This window comes from Centropristis striata, chromosome 9 (assembly GCF_030273125.1).
Source record: "Centropristis striata isolate RG_2023a ecotype Rhode Island chromosome 9, C.striata_1.0, whole genome shotgun sequence".
Lineage (NCBI taxonomy): Eukaryota > Metazoa > Chordata > Actinopteri > Perciformes > Serranidae > Centropristis > Centropristis striata.
Window position 1 is genome coordinate 17,835,922 of NC_081525.1, and position 15,336 is coordinate 17,851,257.

Consider the following 15,336-nt stretch of genomic DNA (forward strand, 5'->3'; position numbering starts at 1 on the left):
CCAAAATTCACCAAAAGATTGCACTACAAAATGTCTTATTTGCATCATTTTCAGAAAGCAAACATAAAACTAGGACTGCAAGCAGTACTGAACGAGCCCTCGCAGTACACGCGTGTTGGGGCATGCTGCCGTCGGGGTGTGTGCGTTACAGGGGCCAGTCTATACCACCCCTATGAATTTCATTGCCTTAAGTGTTATAGTGTGGCCACGGTACCAAATATGAAATTAGACTGCCACCACAGTGCCACCTAGGGGCCGATCAATAAAACCTTAAAGGGTTATCCTCAGGAGGGCATTGACAATAGTTGTACCAAGTTTTGTATAATAATGCACAAACTATCCCTTTAATCCTCATACAGTTTCTGTAGGAGGACTCTTAACTGATATGTATAAGTTAGAAGAGGCAGGTAGCAATGGTGGAAAGTAACTATGTACATTTACTCAAGTACTGGACTTAAAGTAAAATTTTGAGGTACTTTTATGCATGTACATTTTATGTAACTTTATACTTCTACTCCACTACATTTTGAGACATATTGTACTTTTTATTCCTCTACATTTAGCTGACAGCTTTAGTTACTTTTCAGGTCAAGATTTAAAATGAAAAACATGATACATTTAAAATGATTACCCATTTTTATAAATTAAACCACTTAAAAGTTTATTAGGTAGTTAAAATGAGTGGAGTAGAGTCATTTCACAGTGTGGTATTAGTACTTTTACTGAAGTAAAGGATCTGAACACTTCTTCCACCACTGTCTTTTTTACTTCTTTACTTTTTTTCTAACTTTTTTTTACATTTCTTTTTTTTCTTTTTTTGTTTGTTTTTTTATTCTTTATTTTTCTTTATTTAATTTTTATGTATTATTATTATTTTTTATTTATTTATTTTTATTATTCATTTATATTTTTGCGCTTCTGCGCATGCGCGGCCTTATTTAGCTTCTGCGCATGCGCGGCTTTTTCTCCGACTCTACGCCAAATCAGCGCATGCGCAGAAGCTGGAAGAGCCGCGCATGCGCAGAAGCGGGGAAACGCTCATGCGTAGAAGCGAAAAAGGCCGCGCATGCGCAGAAGCGAAAAAATAATTTAATTAAAATTAGATAAAAAAACAAAATCCTCAATAATTATGACTTTTTATCTTATAATTATGACTTTTTATCTTATAATTAAAATTAAAATTTATCTAATAACTATGACTTAATCTCATAATTTCGCCTTTTCGCCTTTTGATATGGACAACAACAAAAAATATCTCAACAAAGCCAAGTTTTTTTTATTTGTTTAACTGGCGGAAATGGCCTTCCATAGTTTTGCTATAAATCCATTGAGGTAAATGAAAAAAATCACAGTGAGACCTCTGTGCTGCTCCTCCCAGCTATGACTAACCCTCCTGAAGTGATCCACCTGGCCAGGTAAGCTACCTGACAGCTCCTTGGCAGCAGCAGCCACGTGACGTTGTTGTCCATCCACGCAGATTTGAGGAAACCGGCAAATTTTCTCTCGCGCTCCAGGAAACAGCCACATTTGTTTTTCACCTGTGAAGTCGATCTTTGAGGGATCCTCAGTTATGGATAAATTAAAATCGGTTCTGAGCGGTGAGGAGGCGCGCAGAGAAAACAGAACCGTCCTGGAGGTAAAAACCAAACACCATCTTCAGCCTACACTCTGCTTAAACTCTGATTTATTAACTGATGATTCAACCCAAACTCTGATTTAACAGACTGTCAATGAAGCCTCGACGTTAGGCTGGGGCAACCGTGTGAAGGGCTTCGTCGCCTGTTTCGTGGTGGGGGGTGCGTGCACAATTTTGGTAAGCATCTGTAATCTTTTTGTCTATTAAACAATCATTTTCTTTCGATGTCTTGTGCTCCACGCAACAAGGAAGAGTCTACAGGGAGAGGTGGTGTGGCCCTACTGGTTCTTCTTGCTCTGAGGAATGTTGTGATGTTCATTCATTTAGCATCACAATGCAGTCCTGCCTCAAAGTGCCAGATACAGCTGAGAGATGAAAGATTATAATGTGTCACCCTTAAGGTGAAAAAGCCACAGATTAACTTTATTTTTGTCTGTCTTATAGGGAGTGTGTTGTCTCTTCATCCCCAAGATCGGGCTCACTCTCTTCATTGTGTTTTACACTTTTGGAAACATATGTGCTCTCTGCAGGTCAGTGTCCATAACTATTATTGTGGCTATTTGTAAGATGGTTCTTTCACTTTTAAAACTTGCCTAAAAGGCCACTGATGCACCAGTTCGATTAGGATGTACTCAGGCAAAAAGAAGTCCATTGTCCAGGCCGGATTCAAGTTTTGGTTGATTTAATTTCCAGTTCAAAGCAAACAAACATTTAATGCTTGCTCTCTTTGCTCCCTTCTGGTGCATTACCTGTCACTGCCACCTGCGACCTTTATCAGTGCCCAATGCATGTTTGGCCTGGTGCTTAGTGCCCCTAGTGTACACAAAAATAAATACAAAATAAACAATAATAATATAATAATCAACTAATGTAATAGCTCCTACAACTATGGAAGACATTTTATTTCCTTAACTTTTTTGGGATAACAAGTTAATTCTATTTGTTTTCTCGTTATCACAAGTTTTTCATGTTATTATCTCAACAGTGTAGAGACTTTTTAAACTGGGATGGGCCAAATGAGGGACTGACACACACACACACACACACACTTCACAATAATATTAATTTTTGTCTTTGCTGCTCTACTTTAATTACTTAATGACAAAATCTTGAAGTTTCTTAGTTCCTGTGTTTAAAATGATAATTTAAGGTAAACAGACCTACCAATCACAGCACAACAGTGCAGTAGTGAAAGAAGTATTCAGATCGCTTACTTAATTAAAAGTCCTAATGGGGAAATTACTCCACAATGTTTAATTTGACTAGTAGTTAGCATCAATGAAGGCAGCATATGCATATTGATTATAGACTTAATAACATTTATTTACATTTTAAACATTTTTAAATTTAAATGTTTCTATGATTGTGTCCAACAGCACCATGTTTCTGATGGGTCCAATGAAACAGCTGAAACGGATGTGTGACAAAACAAGAGCGCTGGCCACCACAATAATGCTTGTGAGTGCACAAACATTATTACAAATGTTTCCTTTTACTCTGTTGCATGCCTCATTTACTGTCAGTCTTTAGACTTCTCACGGGAAATTAATTTGGAAAATATGATTACGACAATGATTACCTTTTGTCCCTTTTTTTTGTGTCATTGCTGTCTAGACTTGCCTTGTGTTGACTCTCTGTGCAGCCTTCTGGGTGAGTGTAGTAGACATAGAATTTTGATCACTTCGAATGAATTAAGAACGTAATACAGTATTGGTTAAGTCTGATCTCTCCACTGCATTTTTTCTTACAGTGGAAGAACTTCGGACTTGCTTTGTTATTTGTCATCTTGCAAATCTTGTCGTTTGCCTGGTGAGTCATGATTTTTCCTCATTTATTTCTGTCTATAATGATTAGACCTAGACAGACTTGTCATTCAGTTATACATACAAATATGCACATTGAACAAAATTCTGATAAATTTGCTTACATTGATGAGAGAGGTGTAAATCCCCAGGGGCCCCACTCTACGATTTTATCCCAATATTTGAGTCACGATACAATATTATTGCGATTTTAAGCAGTTTTGCGTTGTTTTTTTTAATCCACAAAATTAGATTCAATCAAGAATTGTTTTGTCAAATAAGAGAAATTTCTCTGTTCTGAATTGCGAGGCAGCCATGTATGTGAAGAGGAGACTTATTGGAACCCAGAGAGCCTATTTTAGTTGAGATAGCATGATGTCAAAGGTCACATGATTGCTTTGAAGATCATAGATCTTTTAGTTTCATATGATACCAGTATCTCCAGTATATTCCTAAAAGTGAGCCCGCTATGGCCTCTGAAATGGCAGGCCGTCGAAACGCTAAATATTGATACTTGGTGGCCATGAATTGATATAATATTGCCACGCAAAATATTGCGATACTATGCTGTATCAATTTTTTCCCCCACCTCTAGTGAAAATATAAAACTGTAAAAATAAAATATTGAAATTGCACAGATGTGTAGCAGCAGAAAGTGTTTTTGTACATAGACAATAGACATAAAAATATAAAAACAAGTTCACAGTGAAGTATAGTTATTATTATTATTATTATTATTATATTAAGAATAATAATCAATTTGTGATATAAAATGTGCTTTGTCTGCAGGTACAGTCTGTCGTACATCCCGTGTGTGAGGTTTGTCATTTAAATATTCATTCAGCTGCAGAAATGTTCAGAATCAAAGTGTCAATCATGCCCATTCATATGCTGATGTCTGATTTATATGAACTTCTTTCCAGGGAGGCGATACTGAAGATGGTGTCGTTGACTTGCTTCAAGTGAGCCCCGCGTTTGTTCCAAGGACTCCGGCTGAATGACGTGTGTTTTAGAAAGGGGCAGGTCTCTCTTACTGAAATTACTGAAACGGCCTCTGCATGAGTCTGTGACTCTTCTGTTTTATCTCATAAGATTTCTTTTTATTGTTTATACTTCATTCATTGATCAATTGTTTTTTGTAATGTATTGATACCAACTTTAATGAGTGTGGGCTCGGCTTGTAATATGTGTAAATATCTGAAATAAATAAATAAATATATTAACGGTTTTATAAATGGATACGACAGCCTCATTATTTTCATTACTAAGAAGTCAAAGTGTACCCTTCAGTTCAGACTGGCAGAGTTGAAATTGGGTTCTGTAAAATTCAAAATGCAGTTGTCTGCATCATTAAATGACAAACTTGGTGCCTGAAAGTTATTTTTGATCCAGTCTAATAATCTGTAGGAATGTCTGCCACAATATTTATCCTGATTCAATCTGTTTTTTTTCTGTACGCCTGCAAAGAAAGGCCCTTGTCCCTGTAGTGGAGGATAAAAAATGTACTTATTTAATTAAAGTGGTTTGGTAGTTATGGAGTTGTGCACCAGTTTTATGTTCAAATGAAAAGATGCTTAAAGCTGAACTCAATGTGAATCTGGTGAGGTATGTCTTAACCAAAAATAAAGTGACTATTAAACTACAAAATATAACTCTTATTTTAAATGGACTGTACTGTAGACATTTTGCAAAACATGCATGGGCAGCATTCTATGTTCACTCAGTTATGCAGGTGTCTTAAAATCATGTCTACAGCTGGATTCAGAATTTCAAAATTTTGAAAGACTAATTAAACAACTACTGATTTTCATTCATCACCCAAAAGATCAAAGTAATTCAGATTCAACAAACACATACACAGCTTCATATGCCACAGGATATTTATTTAGAACATAGCCAAACTGGCATTTCACAGCACAAACATTGGAACCAACATATTTAAAACCACAATGCCCTGTTAAACTAGTGGCCTCATGTTCTTTCTAATACTCCTCGCCCTCTTCTTCACCCTCACCCTCAACAGATTCAACTCCAACCTCCTCATAATCTTTCTCCAGAGCTGCCATGTCCTCTCTGGCCTCAGAGAACTCTCCCTCCTCCATACCCTCGCCCACATACCAGTGAACAAAAGCACGCTTAGCGTACATCAGATCAAACTTGTGATCAAGCCGAGCCCAGGCCTCTGCGATGGCAGTGGTGTTGCTCAGCATGCAAACCGCCCTCTGGACCTTGGCCAGGTCCCCACCAGGAACTACAGTGGGTGGCTGGTAGTTGATGCCCACCTTGAAACCAGTGGGGCACCAGTCCACAAACTGGATGGTGCGCTTGGTCTTAATGGTGGCGATGGCAGCGTTAACATCTTTGGGCACCACATCACCACGGTACAAAAGGCAGCAGGCCATGTATTTGCCGTGGCGAGGGTCACATTTCACCATCTGATTGGATGGCTCAAAACAGGCGTTAGTGATTTCTGACACTGTTAACTGCTCATGGTAAGCCTTCTCAGCAGAGATGACAGGGGCATAGGTGGCCAGAGGGAAGTGGATACGTGGATACGGCACCAAGTTGGTCTGGAACTCTGTCAGATCAACGTTAAGGGCACCGTCAAAACGGAGGGAGGCAGTGATGGAGGACACGATCTGACTCATCAGCCTGTTCAGGTTGGTGTAGGTGGGACGCTCAATGTCCAGGTTCCTGCGGCAGATATCGTAGATGGCCTCGTTATCCACCATGAAGGCACAGTCAGAGTGCTCCAGGGTGGTGTGGGTGGTCAGGATGGCGTTGTACGGCTCCACCACAGCTGAGGACACTTGAGGAGCTGGGTAGATGGCGAACTCCAGCTTGGACTTCTTGCCATAATCGACAGACAGACGCTCCATCAGCAGGGAGGTGAAACCAGAGCCGGTGCCACCGCCGAAGCTGTGGAAAACCAGGAATCCCTGAAGACCAGTGCACTGGTCCGCCTGGGGACAGAATGCAGTAACATAGTTTAGATGATGAGAATCACTTGAGACCAAGTCATTTGATTGGTATAACACAGTAATATTAAATTACTTCATTGTTCTTCACATCAAAAAATCAAAAACAATGGCCTCTTTACACTGACCTGACTCTGTATAGTACTGAAGATAGAGTCAAAGCCACAATTGAACCTAAATTTGACATTAAGCTTCAATGTATATATCACTTATAGTGTCATTGTTAACTCAGGGTCAATGTTACTCATCTTATCTTTTTTAGACTTACATGATAGCTGTTGCTGGCAACTTTATTAGCTTTATCAACGAAAAAACCCCATTAAATCTATGAGCAAACTAAAAAATAAAGAATTTCTTTCTTGTTTGGTGAGATTAAACTTCCTGCTAGTTATTGTCTATAACCTTGTGTTAAAGGGAGAAATCTCAAAGACAGGTTGAATAACCTGGAGAAATTAAAAACAATATATCTGCATGGATCGGATATCATTAGAAGTGAGAAAATTAACCTACTTTTTATATGGAAAATTATTTAGTGCCCTCTAGTGTCACAAACTGTGAACTGCATAATTTAAGTTTAAATTGATTACACTGTCTGCACTGTTTGCACTTTCCTGATACATCAGTCATTAGGAATAATAATTAATCACAGGCTCCTGGCCCCATTATTAAAGTACCCCTCCTGCTGTGAAGCGACTCACCAGTTTGCGGATCCTGTCCAACACCAGGTCAATGATCTCTTTGCCAATGGTGTAGTGTCCACGGGCGTAGTTGTTAGCAGCATCCTCCTTGCCAGTGATCAGCTGCTCAGGGTGGAACAGCTGCCGGTAGGTCCCAGTTCGCACTTCATCTGAGGTAATAGGTTAGATGAAAAATTAAGGGTCTGGCTTACCCAAATCAAACAGAAACTATATTTAATAATGAGTTTACCGATAACAGTGGGCTCCAGGTCCACAAAAACAGCTCTGGGGACATGCTTTCCAGCTGCAGTCACGCTGAAGAAGGTGTTGAAGGAATCATCCCCATGGTTCTTCTCACTGGGCATCTTTTCGTACATCTGTCCATCAGGCTGGATCCCATGTTCCAGGCAGTAAAGCTCCCAGCAGGCATTTCCAATCTGGACACCTGCCTGACCAACGTGCACCGAGATACACTCACGCTGGAGAGAAAAAAGAAAAGGCAAAGTTAAATATTTAGCCAGTTCATTCAACTCAGATGCTTCAACACAACCAAGAAAGATAAAACTGGCTTCAATTGCAGGGAGGAGGGGGTCTGTATAACTACTAAAAAAAATGAATAAGAAGAAGTTTTGGTGAGTTTTTATGACTATGGAAGTAACCAAATTGTGAGAATAAGTCTCAGACTGCCACAGTGTTTGGTTTTCTCATGGGATTTGTAGTTTCATATGTATTCACATAGAAAGAAAATCTCTAAGGTTTCAGTAAAATGTAAACAATGCTGTAGTCTGTAGTCAAGGTTCATACACTTTTTGAGTGGTCAAATTCGAGCACTTTTCAGGGACTTACAACGGTTGTAAGTTGCATGTTTTAGATGAGTACTTACATGCTAAAAGGGGTAATTTCACTAAACCATACTGACAGCGATGGTTTTACACTTTTAACAACCAAAAGTACAGTTTGCTAATCTCAATATTCAATTTATTATTTTTTTCATTGAACATGTGATTATCTATAGTCAGATTGCAAGAGAAATACAGTAAGAATTTCAAGCATTTTCAAGCACTTTATCCAAAATCCAAACACCTTTCAAGCCTTGAAAATACAACATTAAAATTATAACCTTACTTAATGGAAAAAATATGTTTTGGGTTATTTCAATTATTTAAGTTACTATTATATACAATAATTACTTCATTCTTACTTATGGCACTTTCACTACAATTTATGTATTCATTTTCATGTGTTATATTTAAGTTGATATTACTTCTCCCCTTGCCCAAAGTTTATTAGTTCCTACCTGCCCTTGTTTTTGGGGACAATTATATGTGAGGGGTAGTCAAGCGGATGCAGGAGTTTCGCGGGGTTTCTCTTGTGCTGCGGCCCGTTAAGTGGAATGTTCTATGCTGTCCTGCCGATATTAGTTATTAAAGAAGATTTAGAATTAAGTGTCGACCGATCAGCCGAGAGACTGGAGAACGTTACCCCGACAAGAAATAAGGGTTACAAAATTTAAGCATTTTCAATGATTTCAAGCATCCATGTGAACCTTGTGTAGTGGATGCCGATCTGCCTTTGTTAATGAAAATTAAAGCAAAAAAAATGCTTAATTTTCTCAAAAAGTCGGACAAAAGGAATTTTGAGTTATGGACTCCTGCCGTTGAAAACCGTTGATGGTGGAGGAGTCTATTACCGTCCGCCATGTTTTCTACCGTTATAAACGGTTATAAGGTTAGCATCTCTCCTTTTACCAATCAGGGGAAAATAAAACTAGTTTTGAACTGAGCCTTTCCATTATAAGAAATACACCAATGACTATTTTAACACCAGCTAGCGGACTAAAGTTGTACATTGACTAACCTGAAATAAATGTCAACTGCTGAAGTTAACTGAATCATGATTCAGCAAAATGAGTTTGCTAACATTTAGCCGGTTTAACAACCCAACATCTAATAAACTTTACTAAATAACGTTAAATATATGAACTAAATATGATTCCATACATACCATGGCTATCGAGGATGTGAATTGTGAAGATTAGATTATAAAGAATATTAAAGATTTTATGTGAATTTCCGTCTCTATCCTAATTTGGGCTGTTTTAATGTCTATGGTTTAAAACGTACTTGCGCGGGGAAAGGGTCCGCTGAATCTGATTGGTCGAGGGTCAGAAAAGATCTTATCCTATTGGTTAACCAAAAACTCGTCATCTTCAACAAGGCGTCAGCCTGTTTGCTTTCAGAAGTGTAACGTCTCTCGTTAATATAACAGGGTATGAAGTTCATATTTTACCTTTTCAAAATTAATCAGCATTAACAGGGCCATATACTCTAATAAACGTCCAGTGCTCATTAACCATTTTCATGTCAAACCTTTTATTGACTGTATAACACTTCAGTCTGGTTCTGCATTTAAAGATACGCCACCGATTTAAACCCCAATGCCTATCTCTCCATCAAATGTCCCCACATGCAGGGGTGAGTGTAAAAAAAGCATCAAATAGCAAAATAATATCAACGACCACGATAAACTCAGAAGAATGTACACATGCAGTTACAGTATTTTAATAACACTGAACAATTAATTCAAATGTACTTGAAACTGCAGTTAGTTATAATAATACAAATATACAAATATGAAAACTTAAAAAACAGTATGAGAGAGCATTTTGTCCTTGGGCAGACAGAGAGGGATCATTGACCATGTACATTATGGGTCTCGTGTTTCGTTCTCATCTCTGACAGGTGTGATTGAGAATCCAAAATTTCCCCCAGTCTTCCCTCTGTTTGATGTAACTTCTATCTTCTATTCTGAAAATCTGAAAATATTGCAGCTCTACATGAAGGCTTGCTTCAAGTGAGCCCCGTGTTTGTTCCAAGGACTCCGGCTGAATGACGTGTGTTTTAGAAAGGGGCAGGTCTCTCTTACTGAAATTACTGAAACAGCCTCTGCATGAGTCTGTGACTCTTCTGTTTTATCTCCTAAGATGTCTTTTTATTGTTTATACTTCATTCATTGATCAATTATTTTTTGTAATGTATTGATACCAACTTTAATGAGTGTGGGCTCGGCTTGTAATATGTGTAAATATCTGAAATAAATAAATATATGAACGGTTTTATAAATGGACACGACAGTCTCATTATTTTCATTACAAAGTAGTCAAAGTGTACCCTTCAGTTCAGACTGGCAGAGTTGAAATTGGGTTCTGTAAAATTCAAAATGCAGTTGTCTGCATCATTCAATGACAAACTTGGTGCCTTAAAGTTATTTTTGATCCAGAGGAACAGTTTCATAATCTGTAGGAATGTCTGCCACAATATTTATCCTGATTCAAACTGTTTTTTTTTCTGTACGCCTGCAAAGAAAGGCCCTTGTCCCTGTAGTGGAGTATAAAAAATGTACTTATTTAATTAAAGTGGTACGGTAGTTATGGGGTTGTGCACCAGTTTTCTGTTAAAATGAAAAGATGCTTAAAGCGGAAATCAATGTAAATCTGGTGAGGTATGTCTTAACCAAAATAAAGTGACTATTAAACTACAAAATATAACTCTTATTTTAAATGGACTGTACTGTAGACATTTTGCAAAACATGCATGGGCAGCATTCTATGTTCACTCAGTTATGCAGGTGTCTTAAAATCATGTCTACAGCTGGATTCAGAATTTCAAAATTTTGAAAGACTAATTAAACAACTACTGATTTTCATTCATCACCCAAAAGATCAAAGTAATTCAGATTCAACAAACACATACACAGTTTCATATGCCACAGGATATTTATTTAGAACATAGCCAAACTGGCATTTCACAGCACAAACATTGGAACCAACATATTTAAAACCACAATGCCCTGTTAAACTAGTGGCCTCATGTTCTTTCTAATACTCCTCGCCCTCTTCTTCACCCTCACCCTCAACAGATTCAACTCCAACCTCCTCATAATCTTTCTCCAGAGCTGCCATGTCCTCTCTGGCCTCAGAGAACTCTCCCTCCTCCATACCCTCGCCCACATACCAGTGAACAAAAGCACGCTTAGCGTACATCAGATCAAACTTGTGATCAAGCCGAGCCCAGGCCTCTGCGATGGCAGTGGTGTTGCTCAGCATGCACACGGCCCTCTGGACCTTGGCCAGGTCCCCACCAGGAACTACGGTGGGTGGCTGGTAGTTGATGCCCACCTTGAAACCAGTGGGGCACCAGTCCACAAACTGGATGGTGCGCTTGGTCTTAATGGTGGCGATGGCAGCGTTAACATCTTTGGGCACCACATCACCACGGTACAAAAGGCAGCAGGCCATGTATTTGCCGTGGCGAGGGTCACATTTCACCATCTGATTGGATGGCTCAAAACAGGCGTTAGTGATTTCTGACACTGTTAACTGCTCATGGTAAGCCTTCTCAGCAGAGATGACAGGGGCATAGGTGGCCAGAGGGAAGTGGATACGTGGATACGGCACCAAGTTGGTCTGGAACTCTGTCAGATCAACGTTAAGGGCACCGTCAAAACGGAGGGAGGCAGTGATGGAGGACACGATCTGACTCATCAGCCTGTTCAGGTTGGTATAGGTGGGACGCTCAATGTCCAGGTTCCTGCGGCAGATATCGTAGATGGCCTCGTTATCCACCATGAAGGCACAGTCAGAGTGCTCCAGGGTGGTGTGGGTGGTCAGGATGGCGTTGTACGGCTCCACCACAGCTGAGGACACTTGAGGAGCTGGGTAGATGGCGAACTCCAGCTTGGACTTCTTGCCATAATCGACAGACAGACGCTCCATCAGCAGGGAGGTGAAACCAGAGCCGGTGCCACCGCCGAAGCTGTGGAAAACCAGGAATCCCTGAAGACCAGTGCACTGGTCCGCCTGGGGACAGAATGCAGTAACATAGTTTAGATGATGAGAATCACTTGAGACCAAGTCATTTGATTGGTATAACACAGTAATATTAAATTACTTCATTGTTCTTCACATCAAAAATCAAAAACAATGACCTCTTTACACTGACCTGACTCTGTACAGTAAACTGAAGATAAGAGTCAAAGCCACAATTGAACCTAAATTTGACATTAAGCTTCAATGTATCTATCACTTATAGTGTCATTGTTAACTCAGGGTCAATGTTACTTATCTTATCTTTTTTAGACTTATATGACAGCTGTTGCTGGCAACTTTATTAGCTTTATCAACAAAAAAAACATTAAATCTATGAGCTAGTCAAACTACAAAATAAAGAATTTCTTTCTTGTTTGGTGAGATTAAACGTCCTGCTAGTTATTGTCTATAACCTTGTGTTAAAGGGAGAAATTAAAAACAATATATCTGCATGGATAGGATATCATTAGAAGTGAGAAAATTAACCTACTTTTTTATGGAAAATGATTTAGTGCCCTCTAGTGTCACAAACTGTGAACTGCATAATTTAAGTTTGGACTTTCCTGATACATCAGTCATTAGGAATAATAATTAATCACAGGCTCCTGGCCTCATTATTAAAGTACCCCTCCTGCTGTGAAGCGACTCACCAGTTTGCGGATCCTGTCCAACACCAGGTCAATGATCTCTTTGCCAATGGTGTAGTGTCCACGGGCGTAGTTGTTAGCAGCATCCTCCTTGCCAGTGATCAGCTGCTCAGGGTGGAACAGCTGCCGGTAGGTCCCAGTTCGCACTTCATCTGAGGTAATAGGTTAGATGAAAAATTAAGGGTCTGGCTTACCCAAATCAAACAGAAACTATATTTAATAATGAGTTTACCGATAACAGTGGGCTCCAGGTCCACAAAAACAGCTCTGGGGACATGCTTTCCAGCTGCAGTCACGCTGAAGAAGGTGTTGAAGGAATCATCCCCATGGTTCTTCTCACTGGGCATCTTTTCGTACATCTGTCCATCAGGCTGGATCCCATGTTCCAGGCAGTAAAGCTCCCAGCAGGCATTTCCAATCTGGACACCTGCCTGACCAACGTGCACTGAGATACACTCACGCTGGAGAGAAAAAAGAAAAGGCAAAGTTAAATATTTAGCCAGTTCATTCAACTCAGATGCTTCAACACAACCAAGAAAGATAAAACTGGCTTCAATTGCAGGGAGGAGGGGGTCTGTATCACTACTAAAAAAGAAAAAAATGAATAAGAAGTTTTGGTGAGTTTTTATGGCTATGGAAATAACCAAATTATGAGAATAAGTCTCAGACTGCCACAGTGTTTGGTTTTCTCATGGGATTTGTAGTTTCATATGTATTCACATAGAAAGAAAATCTCTAAGGTTTCAGTAAAATGTAAATAATGCTTTAGTCTGTAGTCAAAGTTCATACACTTTTTGAGTGGTCAAATTCAAGCACTTTTCAGGGACTTTCAAGGTCCATTTTCAAGCTTTACAGGACCTTACAACGGTTGTAAGTTGCATGTTTTAGATGAGTACTTACATGCTAAAAGGGGTAATTTCACTAAACCATACTGACAGCGATGGTTTTACACTTTTAACAACCAAAGTACAGTTTGCTAATCTCAATATTCAATTTTGTAATTTTTTTTCATTGAACATGCGATTATCTATAGTCAGATTGCAAGAGAAATACAGTAAGAATTTCAAGCATTTTCAAGCACTTTATCCAAAATCCAAACACCTTTCAAGCCTTGAAAATACAACCTTAAAATTATAACCTTACTTACCGGTAATGGAAAAAATATGTTTTGGGTTATTTCAATTATTTAAGTTACTATTATATACAATAATTACTTCATTCTTATTTATGGCACTTTCACTACAATTTATGTATTCATTTTCATGTGTTATATTTAAGTTAATATTACTTCTCCCCTTGCCCAAAGTTTATTAGTTCCTACCTGCCCTTGTTTTTGGGGACAATTATATGTGAGGGGTAGTCAAGCGGATGCAGGAGTTTCGCGGGGTTTCTCTTGTGCTGCGGTAGTTATTAAAGAAGATTTAGAATTAAGTGTCGACCGTCGACCGATCAGCCGAGAGACTGGAGAACGTTACCCCGACAAGAAATAAGGGTTACAAAATTTAAGCATTTTCAATGATTTCAAGCATCCGTGTGAACCTTGTGTAGTGGATGCCGATCTACCTTTGTTAATGAAAATTAAAGTTTAAAAAAAATGCTTAATTTTCTCAAAAAGTCGGACAAAAGGAATTTTGAGTTATGGACTCCCGCCGTTGAAAACCGTTGATGGTGGAGGAGTCTATTACCGTCCGCCATGTTTTCTACCGTTATAAACGGTTATAAGGTTAGCATCTCTCCTTTTACCAATCAGGGGAAAATAAAACTAGTTTTGAACTGAGCCTTTCCATTATAAGAAATACACCAATGACTATTTTAACACCAGCTAGCGGACTACAGTTGTACATTGACTAACCTGAAATAAATGTCAACTGCTGAAGTTAACTGAATCATGATTCAGCAAAATGAGTTTGCTAACATTTAGCCGGTTTAACAACCCAACATCTAATAAACTTTACTAAATAACGTTAAATATATGAACTAAATATGATTCCATACATACCATGGCTATCGAGGATGTGAGTTGTGAAGATTAGATTATAAAGAATATTAAAGATTTTATGTGAATTTCCGTCTCTATCCTAATTTGGGCTGTTTTAATGTCTATGGTTTTAATACGTACTTAAGCGGGAAAGGGTCCGTTGAATCTGATTGGTCGAGCGTCAGAAAATCTCTTATCCTATTGGTTAACTAAAAACTCGTCATCTTCAACCTTTTATTGACTGTATAAAACTTCAGTCTGGTTCTGCATTTAAAGATACGCCACCGATTTATAACCCAATGCCCATCTCTCCATCAAATGTCCCCACATGCAGGGGTGAGTGTAAAAAAGCATCAGCAAATAATATCAAGGACCACGATAAACGCAGAAGAATATACAAATGCAGTTACAGTATTTTAATAACACTGAACAATGAATTCAAATGTACTTGAAACTGCACAGTTAGTTATAATAATACAAATATACAAATATAAAAACTTTGAAAACAGGTATGAGCGATCACTTTGTCCTTGGGCAGACTCTGTTTGATGTAACTTCTATCTTCTATTCTGAAAATATTGCAGCTCTATATGAAGTGCTTTCGAGTCTTTAAATCTATTTTTTTTCTTAAATATTGGACCTAAATGATATTGTTTATATCATGAGAGCGGTGGTGGAATGTAACTTAGTAATGTACATTTTCTCAAGCACTGTACTTAAGTACAATTTTGAGGTACTTGCACTTTACTTG

The 15,336-nt window shown here is 38.6% G+C and overlaps 3 protein-coding genes across 3 annotated transcripts; 1 reads left to right on the top strand and 2 right to left on the bottom strand.

Moving 5' to 3' along the window:
• The first annotated feature begins 1,428 nt into the window (after positions 1 to 1,428).
• On the top strand, positions 1,429 to 4,677 carry sft2d2a (SFT2 domain containing 2a). The gene is made up of 8 exons (XM_059340715.1): positions 1,429 to 1,636; positions 1,724 to 1,813; positions 2,081 to 2,166; positions 3,013 to 3,094; positions 3,251 to 3,286; positions 3,387 to 3,445; positions 4,228 to 4,257; positions 4,362 to 4,677. The coding sequence occupies exons 1-8, from the start codon at positions 1,571 to 1,573 to the stop codon at positions 4,402 to 4,404; spliced, it is 492 nt and encodes a 163-aa protein (XP_059196698.1). The 5' UTR covers positions 1,429 to 1,570; the 3' UTR covers positions 4,405 to 4,677.
• Positions 4,678 to 5,116: 439 nt separating this feature from the next.
• Positions 5,117 to 9,217, bottom strand: LOC131977420 (tubulin alpha chain-like). Its single transcript, XM_059340714.1, has 4 exons — positions 9,098 to 9,217; positions 7,344 to 7,572; positions 7,115 to 7,263; positions 5,117 to 6,401 (listed from the first exon to the last, which is right to left on the bottom strand). The coding sequence occupies exons 1-4, from the start codon at positions 9,098 to 9,100 to the stop codon at positions 5,421 to 5,423; spliced, it is 1,362 nt and encodes a 453-aa protein (XP_059196697.1). The 5' UTR covers positions 9,101 to 9,217; the 3' UTR covers positions 5,117 to 5,420.
• Positions 9,218 to 10,849: 1,632 nt separating this feature from the next.
• On the bottom strand, positions 10,850 to 14,764 carry LOC131977467 (tubulin alpha chain-like). The gene is made up of 4 exons (XM_059340783.1): positions 14,607 to 14,764; positions 12,840 to 13,068; positions 12,611 to 12,759; positions 10,850 to 11,951 (listed from the first exon to the last, which is right to left on the bottom strand). The coding sequence occupies exons 1-4, from the start codon at positions 14,607 to 14,609 to the stop codon at positions 10,971 to 10,973; spliced, it is 1,362 nt and encodes a 453-aa protein (XP_059196766.1). The 5' UTR covers positions 14,610 to 14,764; the 3' UTR covers positions 10,850 to 10,970.
• Positions 14,765 to 15,336: the final 572 nt, after the last annotated feature.